The 23,878-nt window shown below is 41.4% G+C and overlaps 1 protein-coding gene across 1 annotated transcript; it reads left to right on the forward strand.

Moving 5' to 3' along the window:
* The first annotated feature begins 3,593 nt into the window (after positions 1 to 3,593).
* Positions 3,594 to 22,565, forward strand: RBAK (RB associated KRAB zinc finger). The gene is made up of 5 exons (XM_032603949.1): positions 3,594 to 4,081; positions 5,078 to 5,135; positions 15,544 to 15,670; positions 15,940 to 16,035; positions 19,677 to 22,565. Exons 2-5 carry the CDS (start codon positions 5,121 to 5,123, stop codon positions 21,581 to 21,583), a joined length of 2,145 nt encoding a protein of 714 aa, XP_032459840.1. The 5' UTR covers positions 3,594 to 4,081; positions 5,078 to 5,120; the 3' UTR covers positions 21,584 to 22,565.
* Positions 22,566 to 23,878: the final 1,313 nt, after the last annotated feature.

Genomic DNA, 23,878 nt, shown 5'->3' on the forward strand with positions numbered 1-23,878 from the left:
CTTCCAGGGCTTTCCTGGTGGCACAATATTTGAGAGTCCGCCTGCCGATGCAGGGGACTCGGGTTCCTGCCACGGTCCGGGAGGATCCCACATGCTGGGGAGCGGTTGGGCCCCATGAGCCATGGCCGCCGAGCGTGCGCGTCCCGAGCCTGTGCTCGGCGGCGGGAGAGGCCACAACAGTGAGCGGCCCGCGTGCCACAAAAGAAATAATAATAATAACAAGAATTCGCCTTCCAGTACAGAGGGTGCACCTTTGATCCCTGGTCAGGGAACTGAGATGCCACGTGCTGTGCAGCACAGCCAAATAAATAAATAAATAAAAATACTTTACTGCTAAAAAATGCTAACCATCATCTGAGCCTTCGGCGAGTAGTAATCTTTTTGCTGATGGAGGGTTTGAAATAGGGTGAGAATTACTAACATATGACACACAGACAAGAAGTGAGCAACTGCTGTTGGAAGTACGGTGCCAACACACTTGCTCGACAAAGAGTTGCCGCAAACCTTCAATTTGTGAAAAGCACAAGATCCGGGAAGCACATTAACTATAATAGAATATAATGTAATATAATATAATAAACGATAATATAGCCTGTATAGTCAAAGAAAAGGAAATCAGTATCTAGAAGACACACATGCACCTGTATGTTCATTACAGCATTAGTCACCAGAGCCAAGACAGGAAAACAACGCAAATTTTCACCAACACAGAAACGGGTAAAGAAAATGGGGTATATACGTAGGATATTATCCAGACTTATTAGAAGGAAATCCTACCAGTTGTGACAACGGGGATATAACTAGAAGACATTACGATAAGTGAAATAAGTCAGTCACAGAAGGACAAAGCTGTGTGTTTCCACTTATGTGACGTATCTAAAAGATTCACACGTAAATCGTCAGAGGTGGGGGAGGAGAGAATGGGGAGTTGTTCAATGGTTATAAAGTTACAGTCACACAGGATGAATATGTTCTAGAGAACTGCTGTATGACTAAGCCTCTATAGGTAACGAGGCACACTATTCTTTTCGTTTGAATTAAAAATTTTTCATGCAAGTGTAACTGACCTACAACACTATGTTAGTTCCAGGTGCATAATCTCAATATTTCTATACATTAGAAAATGATCACCAAGATTAAGTCTAGTTGTGGTCGAGTTACCATCCGTCACCGTACAAAGTTATAATGTTATTGACTGTATTGCCCATGCTGTATATTTCACTCCAAAGACTCATTTATTTTGTAACTGCTTATCCGTTCCTCTTAATCTCCCTCACCTATTTCACTCATCCACCTACGCCTCTCTGGCAACCACCTGTTTATTCTCTGTATCTATGAGTCTGTTTCTGTTTAGTTACATTAGTTCTTTTGCTTTGTTTTTTTAGATTCCATACACAAATGAGATCATACGGTATTTGTCTTTCTCTGTCTGACTTATTGCATTTAGCATAATACCCTCTAGTTCCATCCATGTTGCCACAAATGGCAAGATTTCATTATTTTTTTAAATTTTTAAAAATTTATTTATTTTATTTTTGGTTGCGTTGGGTCTTTGTTGCTGTATGTGGCCTTTTCTCTAGGTGCGGCGAGCGGGGGCTTCACTTCACTACGCTGAGTGGGCTTCTCATTGCGGTGGCTTCTCTTGTTGCAGAGCATGGGCTCTAGGTGAGCGAGCTTCAGTAGTTGTGGTACGCAGGCTCAGTAGTTGTGGCTCACAGGCTCTAGAGTGCAGGGTCAATAGTTGCGGCACACGGGCTTAGTTGCTCCGTGGCATGTGGGATCTTCCTGAACCAGGGCTTGAACCCATGTCCCCTGTACTGGCAAGTGGATTCTTAACCAGTGAAACCCCAGCGAAGCCCCTCACTCTTTTTTTTTTTTTTTCATGGCTAATAGTCCATTGTGGTGTGTATGTGCATATATATATATACATATATATATATGTATATATATATATATATATAACGCATCTTCTGTATCCATTCATCTATGGATGGACACATAGGTTGCTTCTATACACTGGCTTTTATAAATAATGCTCAATGAACATAAGGGTGCATGTATCTTTTTGAACTAGTGTGTTTTTTTCTTCCAAAAAATACACAGAAGTGGAATTTCTGGATCTTTTTATAGTTTTACTTTAAAATTCTTGAGGAATGATGTGCACTACTCTTGACACAAAGTTTACCTGGTGCTGTTAGGTGAATCCATCCAGGATCTCTGTGAAGACCCCCCAAACTGTTAAAACATAAGGATAGGGACTTCCCTGGTGGTCCAGTGGTAAAGAATCCCCTCACAATGCAGGGGACCTGGGTTCAATCCCTGGTCAGGGAACTAAGATCCCACGTGCCGCAGGGTAACTAAGCCCGCGTGCCACAACTACTGAGCTTTCGCACTTCAACTAGAGCCCGAGTGCCGCAAGCTACAGAGCTCACGTGCCCTGGAGCCCGTGTGCCACAACTAAAGAGAGAAAACCTGCCCGCCACAACTAGAGAGAAGCCCTCGCACCACAAGTAGAGAGAAGCCCAAGCTCCACAACAAAGAGCCCACCTGCTGCAACTAAGACCTGATGCAGCCAAAGGTAAATAAAATAAATAAATAAATAAATAATAAATCTTAAAAAGAAAATAAGGGTGAGATCGTGACTCTCATACAGATATAAAAATGAGCACAGGCTAAGTATTTTATTTCATTCAAGAGGGAACCTGCAGCTGTTATAACCGGTTCAAAAGAGAATCTGAGAAACAGACACATTACAGATCAGGACTACTGAAATGAATATGTAAATAAAGAAATGAAGGCAAAATTGGATTCTTCCTGGGTAGGGGTTTGGCGAGTCAACTGAACTTCCTACCAAGTGGACAGAATTTCATGTTACCTACAACCTTCGAAGACGTGTAAAACAGCTCGAAGACAAAGAGAGGGCTGAAGTCAACGCAGAGCGATGTCCTCCAAATGATGCTTAGTTGTCCATTGAAACACACAATTTTTTTCCCACACACATAATCCTCTTCAGGAAGTAAAGGTATGGGTAATTTTCTTCTTTCAATTCTGTATTTTATGATTTTTTCTACAGTTTTCACGAATTAAAAATGGTTTGGAAAGCCTATGTTTCTTTTTCCCTATGAGGGGGAGGAAGGTATCCTAGGCTAATACTCTATTATGTTAACGCTAAGTTCTATTCACTAATATTTTGATTAAATAGCTCACTATGATAGTAAGCTAACATGATAAACTCCTTTCCCTTATTTATCAGTTGTCTGTGGACACTTATTCTAAGACTTAAGCATTCAAGGTAAGGAAAAGATTAGCGCACCAGGACACAGGTAAGAGTCCTCGAGAAGCGGTGACATAACAGACGTTGCCTTAAAGTAAGGGGAAATTTGAGTCCCTGGTCCAGGCGGCCCAACTTCTCACCACAGCACCTCTTCACCGCCAGATGAGATGGAGATATTTAAGACGTTCCCTAACTTGACGGCGCGGAGACTTCTGGGAAATAGAGTCCTGGTATTTGTCTCGCTCTCCGGGGCGGGCCTTGGCAGGCGGACTTCCGGCGTCCTCCTGCGCTAGTGCGCCTCATCCTGTGTGCGTGTTCGCGCACGCGCACCGCCGCTGCGCCGCGCCGCTCTTGTTTCCTATCCGTGCCCAGGTCACCGCTTGCTTTCGTTCCCAAGCTGTGGCCTCCGGCGGGCGAGGATTCCGGGGCCTGAAGGGGTGGACGCCGTCTGGCCCAGCCGGCACCCAGAGGGCGCGGGCTGTGTGGGCGAGGGTTCGCGTGGGCTGGGCAGAGGCTGGAACGAGGACCCCCGAGCGCGAGCTCCGGAGCCTGCGGGCTGGGCCGGAGGGGCCGGCCGGGCGGCGGCGGCGGCGGCGCAGTGCCAGGCAGTCTGCAGCGCGCGGCACAGCGAGGTCCCGGGAGGGACGTGGGCCTGAAGGGAGCTTGTGCCGTAGGCCCAGAGCCGGCTCCTCTGGCCCAGTGGTCTCGGGAGGCGGAGCGGAGGTATCCGAGAGAGGAGCGCGCCGGAAGAGCAGCCCCCGGACCGGAGCCTCGGGAGCCCGGGGCCGGTCAGCTAGTCCCGACGGGGTAGGTGTTGCGTCTGCGGGCCTGCAGGCGGTTGTGGACCCTGCGGCCGTTGGAGAGTGGGACTTGGGGTAGCCCGCCCCGGGCCCCGCGGGAGAGCGACCGGGAGGGTTTGACCGCTTCCCCGAGGTGGATGGGCCGGGCTGGAGGGCAGGGCCGGGAGCTCCGGATGGGGCTCCCCTAGGACTTGTGAGCACCCGGTGTCCTGGGGGAGCAGGGGCCGCAGGCTCGGCCGGGACGTGGCGCGTCCACCCCTCCGTCCAACCCCGATCCTCCTTGTCCTCCTGTCGCCGTCTCGGCATCTCGCACGTGTCTCTCAAGGCCCATCAGCACCTTGGTTGTCTAAGTGTCCGCTGCCCCCGTGGGTTGTGCCCTGTGGAGTCGCACAGTGTAGTTAGTGCAGGGTGAGTCTGCAAGGCTTCTGTTCTGCTGCCTCGCTTGAGGAAGGAAGAGATTGGGCCTGAGAAGGGAGGTGACTTGTCCCAGATCCTCACCGGGTGTGCATGTGGGGTCGCTAACAGGACTCCAAACTCCTGGGGCAGGTGTTCTGTCCACTTAGAGTCAGTTTCATAATAAAACACTCAGAAGTGCAGCGGTAACCAAATTGAGTCAGATGATTTACAAACAGTGCAGTGCCTTGAAGCACGTTTATCCCACTTTTGAGAGCTTACATTCTCCCTTACTGTGGAATCTTTGATTTTAATCAATTTAAAGAGACAATAAGAAAATACTTAAGTAGTGTCACAGGGAAATTTTTTTATTTGCATTTTTAATTTAACTCTTTGAAACAGTCATTCATATTCACCAATGAGAGTAACTTGATCGTGTTGGTGTTGGAAAGGTACAGGTGTGTGTTTCTCTTGTAGGACCCTTTTAGCCTCTTGAATGTTCATAGGGTGTCATTTTATTGGACTTTCTTTGATGGTCCTGATGCAGGAGGTTCCTGCCTGGGCAGGTCAGGTTACTCAGCACTTCAGTTACTTGCTTCCCTTCCTCTAGGTCCACCGTTTACAGTCTACGATTTTTCCAAGAGCAGCAGAAAATGAATGAATCCCAGGTGAGTTTTCCTGTCGGTGTATGTATTCCCCCACTTTGTTTTGTAATGCATTTTAGGAGGTGTATAAGGATCCACATTTTAAAACGTGAAGGTAGAAATAGGTAAAAGACATTATCATATAAAATACAGTTGTTACAGAGTCAGGGCGGCACCTAGTTGTTGTCAGGTTCACACATATAGGTAGTATGATGCTTTAAGGCTACTGGAATTGAGCTGCAAATATGACTCATGTTCTTGACAGTTATAGAAAAAGGAAAATACCATCCATCGTGTGATTTGTGTTGACTATAAGAAGAAAGCATTTTTGTTACTTGTGGGTTTCAAAGATTTCCTAAGACCTGGAAAAATTTGTTTGTTGAAGTTGAAATAATTGTGGATAGTTCTCCTAATAACAGGCATCAAATCATTTCAGTATATGACTTAGACTTATTGTTTATCTTAGCAGTGGGCCTGCTGCCCAACGGGAACTTGGTGCATGTGATTTTTCGAGGCTCCAAAATATTGTGATCCAAGTAGACCTGTTTACATTTTTACTATTTAGTCCAAGGCTAAAACCTAAGTCATGGAATGGCCTTCTCATCCTAGTGTGTTTTTGGGGGGTTGTACAGCACACAGTACAGACAGATATTCTCCAGTAGGGTGTTTTCACTTCCCATTCCCATTTCAATTCTTGGTGTCTTGGTTTTGTCCTTACCACTCTCCTGAATCTGTTGGTAAAGATTAGCAGTGACCTAATTATAGTCAAATCCAGTGGATATTTTCAGGTCCTTACCTCTCCTGACCATCCATCTGCCTTTGACATCTGTTACTGCCAAACTCATGGAGTCTCCCTTTTCTTGACTTTAAAAAAAATTCATTTGGGACTTCCCTGGTGGCACAATGGTTAAGAATCCGCCTGCCAGTGCAGGGGACATGGGTTTGAGCCCTAGTCCGGGAAGATTCCACATGCCGCAGAGCAACTAAGCCCGTGCACCACAGCTACTGAGCCTGCGCTCTAGAGCCCCCGAGCCACAACTACTGAGCCTTTGTGCCACAACTACTGAAGCCTGCGTGCCTAGAGCCCATGCTCCGCAACAGGAGAAGCCACCGCAATGAGAAGCCCACGCACCGCAACTAGAGAAAGCCTGTACGCAGCAACAAAGACCCAACACAGCCAAAAATAAATAAATAAAATTAATTAAAAATAAATATTCATTTAAAAATTCTTTAGAAAAAATTCACTTGCTTTTCTGTATGTATCTTTAAACAATAATGAGTCTTTTAAAAAGTGGGTGGGGATAACCCACAATACCATTTTTTCTTAATATCAGTGTTCAAAGTTTCACAATTTTCTACATGTTTTTCAGTTTTCTTTTCAATGAGGATACAAATAGAGCCCATATGTTGCAGTTGATTAGCCTTGAATTGTGTTGACTGCATTGCAATTGTTTTAACATATTTTTTTCTGAACCGTTTGAGAGTGTGTCATGCCCCTTTACCCTGTAATGTCTCAGTTGTATCTCCTAAGATCAAGAATATTTTCTTATGTATGCTTGCCAGAGGTAACTGAATTCAGGAAATTTTACATTGATATAATACTTTATTTATTTTTTCAAAAAATTTTAAAAATTTATTCATTTTGGCTGTGCCATGTCTTAGTTGCAGCATGCAGACCCTGAGTTGCAGCATGCAGGCTTCTTAGTTGCGGCATGCATGCAGGATCTAGTTCCCCAACCAGGGATCGACCCCAGGCCCCCTGCATTGGGAGTCTTACACACTGGACCACCAGGCAAGTTCCTGATACGATACTTTATTTTTATTTATTTATTTATTACTTATTTTTGGCTGCATCAGGTCTTAGTTGTGGTGAGCGAGCTCTTTGTTGTGGCGCGTGGGCTTCTCTCTAGTTGTGGCATGGGGGTTTTCTCTTCTCTAGTTTTGGCACACCGGCTTCAGGGCGTGTCGGCTCTCTAGCTGTAACGCTCCTTTTCCAGAGCTTGTGGGCTCTGCAGTTTGCGGCACGAGGGCTCTAGTTGAGGCGCCTGAGCTGAGTACTTGTGGTGCGTGGGTTTAGGTGCCCTGCTGCATGTGGGGTCCTAGTTCCCTGACCAGGGATCGAACCCACATCCCCTGCATTGTAAGGTGGATTCTTTACCACTGGACCACCAGGGAAGTCCCCTTGATATAATACTTTACAGTTCATCCAGTCATCCAACTTCCAGTTTTGTCAGTTTTCCCAGTAATTTCCTTTATAGCAATTTTTAATTTTTGATGGAGGACGCAGTCCGGAATTATGAATTGCACTTAGTTTTCATGCTTTTTAAGTCTGTTTAATACGGAATAGTTTCTCAATGCCATTATAGTAATTGAAGAATACAGGCCAATTATTTTGTAGAATTCTTTGAATTTATGTTTCCCCGATGTTTTTTCATAGATTTAGATGGTGATTTTTCGGCAGGAACACTACATAAATAATGACTCTTTTAAGATTTATGACCCAGAATAGGTCTCTCTCGGAGAAGCTCCACGTGCACTTGAGAAGGGTGCCTGTTCTGCTCTCCGTGGGTGGAGTGTTCTCTAAATGTCAGTAACATCAAGTTGGGAATGTTTGGCAGGTACACCATATCCTTGCTAACCTTCTGCCGACTTGTCCCATGAGTCGTGAGAGAGGGGGAATTGAAATCTCCTGCGATTATGTTTTGTCTGTTTCTCCTTGCAATTCTGTCAGTTTTTGCTTCATGAATTTTGTGAGAAGATACCTAACCATTTAAGATTATTAGGTCCTCTTGATTAATTAACCACTTTGTTGTTGTGAATTGGCCTCCTTTATCCTGGTAATGGTCTGTGCTGTGAAATGGAATCTCTGATACTTACAAAGCCATTCCAGCTTTCTTTTGAGTAGTGTTGGTGTGCTATGTCTTATTCTGTCCTGTTACTTTTAACCTATTTGCATCTTTATATGTGAAGTACAGTGCTGTAGACAGCATATAGTTAGGTCTTCTTTTTTTTATCCAATTTGATAATTTCTGTCTATTAATTGGGGTGTTTAGATTATTTACTTGTAAAGTGAATATTGATACAACCAGTTAGGTTATAGTCTGTTGTCTTTATTTTCTATTTGTCCCATCTTCTTTGTCTTCCTTCTGTTTGATTGACTATTTTTTGTGATTCCATTTTATATCCTTTGTTGGGTTATTAGCCATAACACTTGTTATTTTAGTGTGTGCTTTAGTGTTTATAGTATGTAGCTTTAATTATTATAGTTTATCTTCAAGTAATATGCCTGATCACTTAGCTACAGTTCCATTTTTCCCATCTTGGTCTTTATACTGTTGTTGCATTTTATTTTTACAGGTAATACCAGTCCCACAATACATTGGGTTTTTTGTTGTTGTTTGTTTGTTTTTTTATCAAACCGAGTGACTAGTGGGATCTCAGTTCCCCGACCAGGGATTGAACATGGGCCCCTGCAGTTAAAGTTCTGAGTTCTAACCACTGGACCACCAGGGATTTCCTGATACATTGTCATTTTTAATTAATCTTTTAAAGAGATTTAAATAATGAGAGAAAATACATAGTTACCATTTCTGGTGCTTCATTCTGTTGTGTAGATCCACATTTTTATCTGCTGTCATTTTCCTTCGGCCTGAAGGACTTTCTTTAACATTTCTTCTAGTTGATAATGAATTCTTATGGCTCTTGTATGTCTGAAAATATCTTTATTTTGCCTTCACTTTTAAAGAGATTATTGCTGTTTTTTTTTTATCCTCCAGTACTTTAAATGTGTTCCTCCACTGGCTTCTTGCTTACATTGATTCCAAGAGAAATCTGATGTCATCCTCATCTTTGTTCCTCTGTGTCTTTATTTCTTTATTTTTTATCACTAGTTTTTAGTCATTTGATTTTGATACATCTTGGTGAGGGCATGCCTCCTTTTATTGTGCTTCACAGTCTGTTCAAGAGCAAGGAGAATCATTCCATTTGTTCAGGTCTACTTCTCTGTCTTTCAGGAGTGTTTTAAAAATTTTCTAGTATAGATTTTGTTTATTTCTTATTAAGAGTTTTTTTCTATTGCTATTGTAAACTGTGTGTACACTTGAATTACATCTTTTTACTCTTTTTTACATAATGAGGGCTGTTGTCTTTATGTGTGTTAACTATATATTGTGACCTAACAGCATTCTTTTTACTGATTTGGTTCCATTGTTGATTCTCTGAGTTTTCTAGGTATAGTATATCATCCGTGAATAGAAATAGTTTCACTTTTTCTTATTGCTTATTAGGCCTTTAATTGTTTTCTCTGATTGGAGATAATGAGCATTTTGCCTTGTTTCTAATCTTTGTGAGAATGTGTCTATTGTTTACCCATTAAGTAAGTCCTGACTTTAGAACTAAGAGGACTGAAGCATAGATATGTGTTTGTGTCTGGACTCAACAAAGTGTATGTATGTACCCGCGTGTATATGTATCACACGTACTGTGCACATTAGGGTATGAATATGTGTATACATAGGTATATTCATGTTGGTGAAGTATCCATCAATTCCTATTATCTTGAGGGTTTTTTTAAATTTTTAATTAGGTATGCGTTTGAATATTGTCAGAGTTCTTTTCAGCATCTTCGGAAATGTAAGATTTTTCTTCTTAGCTATATTATAATGGCATATTGTATTAATGGATTTCCAAATATTAAGCCAGTCTGTATGCTTGGAGTAAGTCCTGTTTAGGTAATTACGTATTTTCTTTTCAATGTGGTATTGGATTTTGTTCGCTAATATTTCATTTTGGATACTTGTGTCGATAGAAGCAATATTGATACGTAATTTAATTTATTTGCTTGATTGGTCAGTCTTCTAACCCCTGCCACTTCTTGCCTTCTGGACTGCCTTAACCCAGAAGGTTATTATACTTTAAAGCTCATTTGGCTTACCTTGGGATAATCTTAGGCTCTCTTGGGGAATCTCAGCTGTGAGACCTGCACAGATGTGGCTGTACCAGTGGGTGAAATCCCTGTATAAACAGTAGGATAATAGAACATGTTTACTGAGCACTTCCCTTCCAAAATACAAGTTAAATGTTTACAGTCCCAACAAGTGCTCCTTCCGACAACTGAGAACCCATTTTGCTGGTCATTCAGTGAGGTTCCTACATCCCCATGTTCGTCTTTGTTGGAGCTCTTGGGTTTCAGAGGAGTTTGTCACTGACTGTTTTAAGGAAACTGTTTTCTTCAACAAAAATTGTCTTGCTTTTCTTAAAATACCTTTATAGTGTCTTTAGACTTAAATGATAGTTTGGCTTGGTGTACAGTTCTAGGTTCAAAATCCTTTTTCCTTAAAAGTTGTGGGCGTTCTCCATTGTTTTCTCTTGGTTGAGAATTAGAATGTGAGTTTCCACGGTAACTAGTGTATTTTTTTCACTCACTCTGTAACTTTTTAGGATTCCCCCCCCTTTTCTTTTTCTTTTTTTTGGCTGTGCAGCTTGCGAGATACCAGCTCCCCAACCAGGGATTGAACCCAGACCCCTGTAGCAAAAGCGCCAAGTCCCAACCATTGGACCACCAGGGAGTTCCCTCTAATTTTTAAATTTTGGATGTTTTATCAGGAAATTTCTTGATCTGTTTCCCCAGTATTTTTCTTTGCAGATTATATGGCCCCTTTTGATGAGGTTTTGTTTTGTTTTGTTTGTTTATTTATTTTTATGATCTTCACCTCAGGAATCCTTTTCCATTCTGCCTTTGATGATTTCTTGTTCATCATCTATAATCTCTTTCTGAAAATGTTGAAGTTGGATCTGGCTTCAATATCTCAAAATTTCATCATTTCAATTTCTTGTTTTCAGAGAGATTTCCTAAGTTATCTATTCTATGTCCCATTTATTATTCAAGCTTCTTACTTGAGGATTTCTTAAAAATTTAACAATCCAGTCTTTAATTTCTAAGTATTCCCCAGTGGCTTTTTCTTAGCAGAATGTTCTCATTTTCTGGAAGTAATATCCTGCTTAATTTATTAAAAAATATAAATCAGTAGACACAAATGCAAGTTGTTTCCTTTGTGAATTTGGTTCAGTCATTGTCGAGTTGTTCATCCTGATGCTTATCCTTTATTTATGTTGTTTTCTCAATTAGCTGATGATTCTTAATTTCACTTTTTGAGAGAATTACTAATAACTAATGTGAACACACTCAACCCATGATCCCATTTCATTCATCTTTCTTTTGTGGAGGGGATGGCTGCAGAAGCTCTGTAAGGGAGTGGGTAGGGGTGTGTAATTAGAGAGGCATCACTGCATTTTTTTTCCTTCCACTTTTTTTTATTGTGGTAAAATACACATAACATAAATTTAGTATCCTAACCTTTTTTTCTTAACATCTTTATTGGAGTATAATTGCTTTACAAGGGTGTGTTAGTTTCTGCTTTATAACAAAATGAATCAGCTATACGGATACATATATCCCCATATCTCCTCCCTCTTGCGTCTCCCTCCCACCCATCCTAACCATTTTTAAGTGTACAGTAGAGTGGTATTAAGGCCATTCATAATGTGCAGTCATCACCACTATCCACCTCGAGAGTGTTTCTCATCTTCCAGAACTGACACTCTGCCCCCAGTAAACAGTAACTTCCCATTTCTCCCTCCGCAGCCCATGGCAACCACCATTTTACTCTGTCTCTAGTATTTTGACTAAATACCTCATCTAAGCGGAATCCTACAGTATTTGTCCTTCCATTAAGCTCATTTCACTCCGCTTAATGTCCTTAAAATTCATTCATGTGGTAGCAGATGTCAGAATTTCCTGCCTTTTTAAGGCTGAATCATACTCCACTGTATATGTATATTACATTTTGTTAACCATTTGTCCATCGATGGACACTTGGGTTATTCCCACATTTTAGCTGTTGTGAATAATGCTCCTGTGAACCTAGGTGTACAGGTACCTCTTTAAGTCTTTGCTTTCATTCTTGGGGGGTATAGACCCAGAAGTGGAATTGCTGGATCATATGTCAATTCTGTTTTTCATTTTTTGAAGAACCACCATGCTGTTTTCCACAGCAGCTGCACCATTTTACATTTTCACTAACAGTGCACAAGGGTTCCAGTTTCTCCAACACTTGTAATTTTCTCGGTTTTTTTATAGTAGCGATCCTAATGGGTATGAGGTGGTAGCTCATAGTTTTGATTTTCATTTCCCTAATTATTAGTGATGTTCAACATCTTTTTCATATGCTTATTGGTCATTTGTAAAACTTATTTGGAGAAATGTCTATTCAGGTGCTTTGCCTATTTTCAAAATTTTATTTTATTTATTTCACTTAATCTGTTTTAAAACTGTTGTTTTTGAGTTTTAGGAGTTCTCTGTATATTCTAAATATTTTTTTAATTTTTATTGGAGTATAAATTTACAGTGTTGTGTTAATTTCTGCTGTACAGCAAAGTGAATCAGCTATACATATATCCCCTGTTTTTTGGATTTCCTTCCACAGAGCATTGAGTAGAGTTCCCTGTGATATACAGTAGGTTCTCATTAGTTATATATTTTATACATAGTAGTGTATATATGTCAATCCTAACCTCCCAATTCATCCTGTCGCCCCCTACCCCCTTGGTATCCATACATTCTTTACATCTGTGTCTCTATTTTTGCTTTGCAAATAAGTTCATCTGTATCATTTTTCTAGATTCCACATATAAGTGATATCATATGATAGTTTTCTCTTTCTGACTTCACTCTGGCAGTCTCTAGGTCCATCCACGTCTCTGCAAATGGCACAATTTTGTTCCTTTTTATGGCTGAGTAATATTCCATTGTATATATGTACCACATCTTCTTTATCCATTCCTCTGTTGATGTACATTTAGGTTACTTCCATGTTCTGGCTGTTGTAAATAGTGCTGCAATGAACACTGGGGTGCATGTATCTTTTTGAATTATGGTTTTCTCCAGGTATATGCCCAGGAGTGGGATTGCTGGGTCAGATGGTAGTTCTATTTTTAGTTTTTAAGGAACCTCCATACTGTTCTCCATAGTGGCTGTATCAATTTACATTCCCACCAACAGTGTAAGAGGGTTCCTTTTTTCTCCACATCCTCTCCAGCATTTATTGTTTTTTGTTTTTTTTTAATTTATTTTATTTATTTTTGGCTGCATTGGGTCTTCATTGCTGTGCGCAGGATTTCTATAGTTGCAGTGAATGGGGGCTATTCTTGGTTGCGGTAGCTTCTCTTGGGGAGCACGGGCTCTAGGTGCACGGGATTCTGTAGTTGTGGCTTGTGAGCTCTAGAGCGCAGGCTCAGTAGTTGTGGCGCACGGGCTTAGTTGCTCTGCAGCATGTGGGATCTTCCCGGACCAGGGCTCGAACCCGTGTCCCCTACATTGACAGTCAGATTCTTAACCACTGCGCCACCAGGGAAGCTCTCCAGCATTTACTGTTTGTAGATTTTTTGATGATGGTCACCCTGACCGGTGTGAGGTGATACCTCATTGTAGTTTTGACTTGCATTTCTCTAGTAACTAGTGATGCTGAGCATGTTTTCATGTGTTCTTTCACCCATTTTTTGATTGGGTTGTTTGTTTTTTTGATATTGAGCTGCATGAGCTGCTTTTAATCCCTTGTCAGCTGCTTCATTTGCAAATATTTTCTCCCATTCTGAGGGTTGTCTTTTCATCTTGTTTATGGTTTCCTTATATATATTCTAGATACCGATACGTGATTAGCAGATACGTGATTTGCGAATATTTTCTCCCATTCCGTGATCTCCCTTGTTCCTTGTCAACTGTGTCTTCTGATGCACAGAACCTGTGGGCACCACTGCATTTTGAACTGGTGGCAAGTCGGCAGACAAGGTTAAGTTGCTCAGGTGCTTTATGGTGAGAGTAGTCTTCTAAGAGTTGCTTTAGGAGAAACGTCCATGTCCAACATGGAAACAGTTGGCTTTTTGTCCAGACGTGCCTGACATAGTCTTGGGTTGCACCTCCTTTCCTGGTGTCCTGTCAGGTTTATCCTTTGTCCCAGACAGCAGTTTTCCGTTTGGACAGTGAATGTGTGATCACCCTCATTGCAGGGGTCCCGGCTCCATCTCTGGCCCCCGAGCCCACGGCCAGGGGCTGTTGACACAGTCTGAGTGGATCTGGCTGCTCTGTGCAGTGAGAACAGGAAGCCTCTCAAGCTGCTTGGTTGATTGTGTGAGTCATTCCTCTGTCAACCAGTCACTCTACTGCTGCAGGAACCCTAGGCCCTCTTGATGGGCCTGGAGATTTTCCAGGGCTCTGGTGGCGAGCCTGCTGTCACTTTTGCTGCAGTCCCGCCTCTGCCCCTATGTGAGTGTGTTCCGTGGTCCTGGTTTCTCATCTGCTCTATTGATAAATCAAGAATTTCCTCAAAAACATTCCTGCTGTTGGTAACTTCTGTGTTCCAGTGCTTTTATGAGAACACTACTTTTATATTCCTTTGAATTTGGCTTTTTGTCTTGTTTTTGAGGCAGGAAAGTATTGGGTTGGCCAAAATGTTTGTTTGGGTTTCCTGAACGAACATTTTGGCCAACCCAATACTTGCATATGTTCGTTTACTCTCTTGAATTAGAGGCAACTCTTCCTGTCCAAAAGCTGCCCTCGAGAAAGTGCCTTCTTGGTCTCTGCCCTGTGCCAACCTCTTAAATATTGGCGCTGCTGCAGGTTTTGCCATGGGTACTTTTTACACTGCGTCCTCTTCTTTCCCCTGAATCCTGCAGAACACCCAGCTGAGCCTGCGGAGCCTAGTCTGCCAACATAAAATTAAAATAATTTACTTCTCTCGTGTTAGACCATGCTCCACCTTGTATGTGTCACTCTGATAATACCTCGGGCAGTCTTTCAAGCAACAGATTTTCATTGCTGCCACAATAAGATGTTTGAGATACCGCTTGAAGGAAGTACTAGAAAACTTAGCCAAGCAGATGGCTTCGGGTAGCTGGCTGTAAGAATGGAGGGGCCAGGGGATGAAAGAGTTGAACCGGAATGGCCCGAGTCCTGGGCCACGCCAGCATGAGAAGGGAGGGGGAGGGGGCCCAGCCAGCAGAGGCTGCTGAAGAGAGCGACAAGGAGAGAAATGTCCGTGTTCACTTAGCCAGTGTCTCCTCGCCGGGCTGTAAACTCTTTGAGTGAGAGCCGGAGTGGTGGTTCATTAACTTATGTCCCCAGAACTCAGATACTTCAGTTGCAAAATTGGAGCTGTTTTTTTTTTTGGTTTGAGAGGTTTTTTGGCTGGTTCGTTTGTTTGACACATTAAGGAACCCAAAGGCAGTGTGTTTCTAATATGGCTTGTTTTCCTCCCAAGATCTGTAACAACAATGAGGTTTTCAGGGTCCGCAGTTGACTTTCCCAGTGAGCTGGGTGAGCTCTTGTCCCCATAAGTCTTCTTCACATCACCCAGTTCCCGTCACGGTGCCATTGCAGGGGCCAGTGTCATTCACGGACGTGGCCGTGGACTTCACTCAGGAGGAGTGGCAGCAACTGGACCCTGATGAGAAGACAACCTACAGGGACGTGATGCTGGAGAACTACAGCCATCTGGTCTCTGTGGGTGAGGAGAGCCTGCTTTCTGAGTTGCTTCTCTGTGGGGGCTTCCAGTTTAAGGATTTTATGCTTGACTTCGAAGAAATCAGTGATGAGGCTGTTTAATTTTTTCTGGGCACCAGATAAAGTATTTGTTTATTTGCTTATCGATCAAAAGGTTCTGATTTTGATTAGGTGCAAAATAGACGCTTTATTTTGTGGCCTCTGAGGCAGCACCTTCTACTCGGAGACCCAGAGCCGAGCAGCAGGTCCAAGTTGGCTCTTTCTCATCCACAGGGTACGACAGCACCAAACCGAACGTGATCCTCAAGTTGGAGCAGGGAGAGGAGCCTTGGGTAGCAGATGGCGAGTTCCCACGGCAGTTTCACCCAGGTGAGGTGGTGGAGTGTGAATTTGTAAATGGTCGCTCCGGTCCTCTGGAGTGACCACAGATGCCCTAAATCTCACCTCCTGGCACCAATAGCACTTGCCCTCCAGCATGTATGTGCACGCTCCCTTTTTGATTTTGCACCGGCCTTACATTTTACAGGATTTCTGTGTCTCCTAGGACTGAGGGTGCATTCACTCCCTCTTCCTCTCATACTGTCCGTGACTAACCTCCCTATTATCACAGAATTCCTTTGTTTTCAGGCACTCAAAAGTCTGACAGAAAAGTTAACTGGAGACTTTCCTGGTCATTCTTTTTATCTTCCATTTTCTTTCCTTCCTTGCTGTGAAACGCCTCCGGCTTGTGTTCCACCCCAGTTTCACGCCCCCCTCTAGGCCCTCAGACACCCAGCGTGGTCCCCTTCCTACGCTTGTGGGTCGGCCCCTCCTCGCCGTGGGTGCACTGGTCACTGTCCCTGAAGCCCATCCTCAGTGACACAGCACGAGTTGGGCTGTCCTCTTTCCCAAGTGCTCCTTCCTGTCCCGTCTGTGTGCCCATCCCTGTGTCGGCAGCTGATGTTCAGGAACAGTTTATTTCATCAGTGAATTCCCATTCTTCTCTGGCCTCCTCAGGAGCCCCTAGGACCTGTCTTCCACTTCTTTAGTCTTCTTTGTATCCCATAAAAGCGTTCATCTAGCCTCAACTTTGAAGACTTTTTTATTTATGTTGCTCATCCAAATTGATACCCAACATTTGTAACCTGTATGTAGCCTCTTTAACTCTTACCTGACAGAACAATAGCACAGGAAGGATCGTCCACTTCCTTCTTCCTTAGCACATCTGATGATAAACTGACCTTTCCAAACCACAAATTCTGTGCATCTTCCCCAAGTCCCTTAATTTATTACGTTGTACTTGTCTTTTCTGCCTTGTTCCTGTTTTTTGTCTTTTATGAAATGCCTTAAAATTTTTCTGCATATTCTCAGTTTCTTTTGACATTGGTGTAAACAGTATTTTTTTATACGTACCTGGATTACAGTGAATCCTATTTGGAAATTGCAAAATCTGTTCATTTGAAACATACAGTTGATCTTATCACTAGGCTCAGAAGATAAGCCTATAACTATTCTGTTTCTTCTTAAGTAGAATTTAAGTTCTCCTCAATCCCCCACAGTGTGGTGCAGTGTTACGTATCAAAATGAATGTCCTGTTTCCCCCAACTCTTGTCAAATGCCATTTAGTCTAGATATCTAAATGTCTTCCATTCAAACTAAGCAGAGTTGTCCCTGCTTAGTTGTCCCTCTGCTCTCCCAGATGATACATCTTCTTTCCCTCTGTTCTCCCTTTTTTCCTTCCTTAGTTGTAGTTTGGAAAAAAAAAAAAAACCATAAAATCTACCATTTTAACCATTTTTAAGTGAACAGTTCAGTGGTGTTAACTGTATTCACATTGTTGTCCAACAGAATCTGTAGAACTTTATCCTTTAAATTTGACCTTGAAAGTTCAGCTCCTGCTTGAAGTTTCCCTCATTTCTCGCTCTTCATCCAGTCTTTCCCTTCTGTTCACGGCCCCTCCACGTAGTGGTTGTTAGCACAGGATTGTGCACTCTGATGTGTAATGGCAAGTGTTTGTCGCTTAAGCTCCTTTCTCGACCTGAATTATAACCCTACAAAAAGGAAGGGTCTTAGTACTCTGCTTTTCTGTGTAACATGTAGAAGATACTCAGTAGATTTTTCATTCGCTCACTGAGGAGCTTCTTTTGAGAGAGAATTTATTCTGAACTGTGGATTCTGAAAAAACAGCTGGGGGTTAGAGTCTAACCTGAAAGCACCCCATTTGATTCAGATTAGAAACTACTACTTTAATTTCTATTGGACAGATTAAAAAAAATAGCAAGTGTGGTCACTACTTTTGACAAGCAGAGGTTTGAGTTAGGAAAGGAGAGCACAGCTGCATGAACTAGTTTAAAATTAGCTTTCAAATGGAATGTTCATAATCAAATACATGATATATAACTTTGTGTTAAGGCTATTTTAAAATTTAAGGGAAGGAGAGCTTCAAAAAGTTGGAAAGAGACTTTATAAATATTTTAAGGCTTCTCCTGAAACATAGCTAGGTTTTGAGTACATACCAGGCTGGAAGTCAGGTTGAGTGAACAAGAGCATGTGCAGACTTGTGGTTGGGCGTGAGCAGGGCAGTGCCCAGGCTTCCTGGAGCAGAAGGTGTTTTTGGAAGATGAGTGCAATGCTAGTTTGAATATATATTGTGAATCTAGGTAATGAAAATTTTACTGGTAAAGGATAACTTTTTTTTTTCCTGCTGGTATTTGGGCACAGGGATGTTGTAGATTTCTGAGCCCAGAACTGTTAGTGTCGTGTTGAATGTGGATGAGAGCAACTAAACATAGTTCAGAAGATCCAAAAACATGTAAAGTACATGGAAATAAAAGTTAATATTGTAGGGGCTACTTTAGAAATCTGATATTGAAGATTTTACACCAAATGAAACCTGAGAGTATGGGAACTCGTTTGTATTCAGACTTAAGCTATAGTATTATGTCAGGAACATGACTGGTTTTGGTAAATTTAAGTCAGCAGATTGAAAGAAAATTCACGGAAAAACTTACTGAGCATTTGTTTTGTGTCACTGTTCTAAGCATTAACATGTGCTAACTAATGTATCAATAGTCTTTGCCCAGCCCTATGTGTTAGGAGCTCTTGTCCACATTTCAGGTGAGCAAAACTGCATCACAGTTAAGTAACTTGCCCAGGTCCCCCAGCCTATGACGCATTGGAGTTGGGCTCCCAGTGCTTGTAGCCACTGTGCACTGTGTTGTAGACAAGTCACTTAGTGTTAAAGGAGACCACAGGACTCTCCAGAGAGCTGATCTTACTGGAGAGATTGGTCTACTTAGGTTTCTTTCAGACATTTATGTGCCTGGGTCTCTCCTTATAGGTCAGTGTAAGTCAGGGCAAGGGAGTTGGAGCCCTGGTTGTGGGACTGTCTCTAAACATGAGGAAATTAGAGCATTTAGAATGTTTATTTGGATTTATGTGCAGAAGAGAAAGGCAAAGATTTTGGAAGGGTCTAGGTTAGTGAGCATGTTACCATGCTAATCTTGGTATGAAGTGATATTATATAGTTTAATATACATTGTGATCTGTTTCTCCCAAACATAATCCATACTTGAATATTTCCTAGGATTATACATCCAGTAATTGTTCTTGCTTTCCCACGAATCCCACTTGCTCTCAGTCCTCCCATTTCAGCCTCGATCTGGGACCCCTTCAGTGACTTTGTCCTCTGCTCATCATTTCTTGGGTTTATTTCACATTTCCTACCAAAGTTTTGAACATATTTGTAAAGTAACAAAGGTACTTGTGTTCAGTGGGAATTTACTCTTTCATCTACTGCTGAGTCCTATCCTGCTCTCATCCCTTCCCCATCCCTCCCCCACCCCCCATGTCTGTCTGTTTGTCTTATATGACAAATCAAGGGGGAAAGAGGATTATATACTGATAATTTTATTTGTGGAGATTGACCCTAAAGCCAGAGTCAGGCCCACAGCAGGCCCTTGAGTACTGCTTCCATTCTATAACTGGTATGTTCAGATTCACAAGGTTTGTTTAATTTTATTCCTTTTTAGAAGAAGTCTGGAAAGTTGATGACCTGATGGAGAGAGCCCAAGAAAATAAAGACGAATGTTCAAGGCAAGCTGTTTCTATCAACAGCAGAACCCTGACTGAGGAGAGAGAGGTTGCATTTGACAAAACTTATAACATGGAAATAAGCCTTGTTCCTTCAAACCTAATGTCTCGTAATTGTGTCTCATGTGGAAAGACTTTGGGATCTACTTCAGAATTAATTATTAGTGATGGAAGCTATGCAAGAGAGAAACCTGATGAGTGTAGTGAATGTGGGAAAACATTTCATGGAGAGAAACTCTATGAATTTCATCAAAATGGGGAAGCCTTTTCTCAAAATGAAGAAAGTATTCAGAAAATTAGTATTTTGGAGAAACCCTTTGAATATAATGAATGCACAGAAGCCTTAGACAATGAAGCTGTTTTCATTACTCATAAGAGAGCTTATATGGGGGAGAAGCCCTATGATTGGAATGATTCTGGATCAGACTTCATCCAGATGTCAAGTTTTAATGTATACCAGAGATCACAGATGGAATTGAAGCCCTTTGAATGCAGTGAGTGTGGGAAATCCTTCTGTAAAAAGTCAAAATTCATTATACACCAGAGGGCTCACACAGGAGAGAAACCTTACGAATGTAACGTATGTGGGAAATCCTTCAGCCAAAAAGGAACCCTCACCGTACATCGGAGATCACACTTAGAGGAGAAGCCCTATAAATGCAATGAGTGTGGAAAAACCTTCTGTCAGAAGTTACACCTCACTCAACACCTGAGGACTCACTCAGGGGAGAAACCCTATGAATGTAATGAATGTGGGAAAACCTTCTGCCAAAAGACACATCTCACCTTACACCAGAGAAACCATTCAGGAGAGAGACCGTATCCATGTAATGAATGTGGCAAATCCTTCTCCCGCAAGTCAGCCCTCAGTGACCATCAGAGAACGCACACGGGAGAGAAACTTTATAAGTGTAATGAATGTGGGAAATCCTATTACCGAAAATCCACCCTTATTACACATCAGAGAACACACACAGGAGAGAAACCCTATCAGTGTAGTGAATGTGGGAAATTCTTTTCTCGGGTGTCATACCTCACTATCCATTACAGAAGTCATTTAGAAGAGAAGCCCTATGAATGCAATGAATGTGGCAAAACCTTCAATCTAAACTCAGCCTTCATTAGACATCGGAAAGTACACACAGATGAGAAACCCCACGAATGTAGTGAGTGTGGAAAGTTCTCATATCTCACCAACCATCACACAACTCACTTAGGAGAGAAGCCCTATGAATGTAGTGAATGTGGGAAAACCTTACTTGAAAATTCAGCCTTCAATGGGCACCAGTCACTTCCCAAAGGGGAAAAGTCCTATGAATGTAACATATGCGGGAAATTGTTCTCTGAGCTGTCATACTATACTATACATTATAGAAGTCATTCAGAAGAGAAGCCCTACGGATGTAACGAATGTGGGAAAACCTTCTCCCATAACTCATCCCTCTTTAGACATCAAAGAGTCCACACAGGAGAGAAACCCTACGAGTGTTATGAATGTGGGAAGTTCTTCTCTCAGAAGTCTTACCTCACTATACATCATAGAATTCATTCAGGAGAGAAGCCCTATGAATGTAGTAAGTGCGGGAAAGTTTTCTCTCGGATGTCAAACCTCACCGTACATTATAGAAGCCATTCAGGAGAGAAGCCCTATGAATGTAACGAATGTGGGAAAGTCTTTTCTCAGAAGTCATACCTCACTGTGCATTATAGAACTCATTCAGGAGAGAAGCCCTATGAATGTAATGAATGTGGGAAAAAGTTCCACCACAGGTCAGCCTTCAATAGCCATCAGAGAATTCACAGGAGAGGGAATATGAACGTACTTGACATGGGAATGCTCCTCTGAAGTCAGATCTCATTTTAGAAAACCCTCTGCACATAATGAGTATGGGAAGTCAGTTGGGAGTCAGATATCACTGTCTGAGAGTTCATGTTTCTGAATGAGGAAAAGCATTTAGATGTTAGATTTATTCTAATATGAATTTTCATAGAGAAGAATCCCTAAAACTGCAACAAGAAGCAAAGCCTTCAGCAAGACCCTACAACTCATTGGACACTAGACAGTTTATACAAGAGTGAAACTCTATAAATATTTAATATTTATTTTGGATTCCAATTGTATTCACATATCAGGGAATCATACCAAGGCGAAACCTGTCAAAGTGATGAATGTGGAAAATACATTGTCATAGAAATTGTTATACTAAAAGCCATATTTCTGATATAAAATCAGATGTTTTAAGGAATGATATCAGAAGCTATCAGCTCTGAATAAACCTTCATTGCAGAAAATGAAGTTTTAAAATCTTCTGGAGTTGATTATGAGGATTGTAGCATTAAATATGTGTATGGCAGTTTCTATCACGTTTCCAAAATGTGATTAATTCTATGCAACTCTGCAAGTTGGGATTTGAATAATTTGTGAAAAGGCAGTATTCTTATTTGAGTATTAAGATGGCAAAATGTACTAATGTAGGACATATTGTTGGTGAGGTGTTTGATAGGTATAGAATAGTTAAATATGTAGTTTTCTGTTCTTTAGAGGCATTTACAAATGGTTTTTAATGAGTGCTTCATCAAGAGAGGAACCAGTGACTTTTGTAAAGTTTCCAACTGCATTTGAGCAAAAAAGACTTAAAAATACTATTTTCATAAACTATGCATAGATGATTTGGAATCTAGTCTGTTCAGTGAAGGATGGCTTCACTGCTCATGCTCTATAACATAGGCCCAGCTCTCCTACCACTCTTGTTTTTTAACCCATAGGTTTGAGTGTGCAGTATGCCACTATTTCGTAATTCAGAAATTTTACCTGTGCTTTTAGTTGATATGAATACGCTGTCATTATTTTGTGCATTGTCTCTTAGTCCCAGTATTTTGGAACAAATGAATGCAAGCTTCTAGCAGACATTTTTTGTTGATTAACCTCAGTGTCCTCCCTCTCTTTACTTGCTGGAAGAGTTTAGGTATCTACTATTCACAAGACACGGAGGGTAAATCCTGAGTGAACTAAACCAGTCATGCTAATTTCATTATGATCACCAGTAACTCGTTTATAGTGGTCACATGACCAAATCCTCGGTTAGCAAAACAGACTATTTCTGGAAAAAAGGTAAAACAGTGATCAAATGGATCTTACTCCAGGAATGTGAGGGTATTTTAATAATAAAAAAAACCCAATCACATTGAAGAAAAGTAGTCTAGTATGCAGGAAACGTGGTGAAATCAACATCCATTTGTGTTCTTAGCAAACTATGGATAGAAAGGAACTTCCTTTATTGGCTAAAGAGTATCTTATACTACAACAAACAGCATATCAAATGGTGAAATATTGAAAGTTTTCTCCCAAGATCAAAAAAAGAGACAAGGTTATCTGCTATGACTAATTTTATTCAGTATTGTGTAGAAGGACCTAGCCAGGAAAGTAAGGGAAGCAAAAGAATGAAAAGGCTTAAGGATTAGAAGAAGTAAAACTTTTATTTGCAGATGACATGCTTTTATACATAAGAAATTCTAGGGAATATTCAGATAATTAGAATTGAGTAAATTGAGCAGAATCCCCACATACAAGGTCATTATGCAAAAATTGGTTTTTAATATACCAGCAACGAACACAGAAAATGAAAAGTTTTAAAACAATGTCACTTAGAGTGATATCAGAAATCCTTAAGTGCCTGGGGGGGAAATTACCTAACACTGTATTTTCAAGAATTGTATCCAGGGGGAAAAAAAATTACAAAACAGAGGGATATATCCTGTTCATGGATTGCAAGACAATCTTAAAAAGATGTCAGTTTTCCCCAAATTAGTTCATATATTCAATGCAATCTTAATCAAAATCCTAGCAAGTTTTTATAAGTGAAAATTCTCAGATTCATGTGAAAATTCAAAAGACCAATAATAGTCAAAGCTATCTTCTAGAATAGACAGAACTAGAGAACTTATAGTGCCAGATAGCAAGAACTGTTACAAAGCCATAGGAATTATGATAGTGTGGTAATGGCACAAAGATAAACAAATTGACCAGTGGAACAGAATAAAGATTCCAGAAACACCCAAACGTAATTCAGTCACCTGACTTTTGGTGAAGGTAATAATGCATCGTAATGTGGGAAAGGATGTTCTTTCCACTAAATGCTCT

Source organism: Phocoena sinus, chromosome 15 (assembly GCF_008692025.1).
Source record: "Phocoena sinus isolate mPhoSin1 chromosome 15, mPhoSin1.pri, whole genome shotgun sequence".
Classification (NCBI taxonomy): Eukaryota; Metazoa; Chordata; class Mammalia; order Artiodactyla; family Phocoenidae; genus Phocoena; species Phocoena sinus.

Bases quoted from the DNA above. Each gene is read 5' to 3' on its own strand.
- RBAK (XM_032603949.1), top strand. The intron at 15,671-15,939 runs GTGAGGAGAGCC...TCTCATCCACAG, and splicing joins CAGCCATCTGGTCTCTGTGG to GGTACGACAGCACCAAACCG. The intron at 16,036-19,676 runs GTGAGGTGGTGG...ATTCCTTTTTAG, and splicing joins CCCACGGCAGTTTCACCCAG to AAGAAGTCTGGAAAGTTGAT.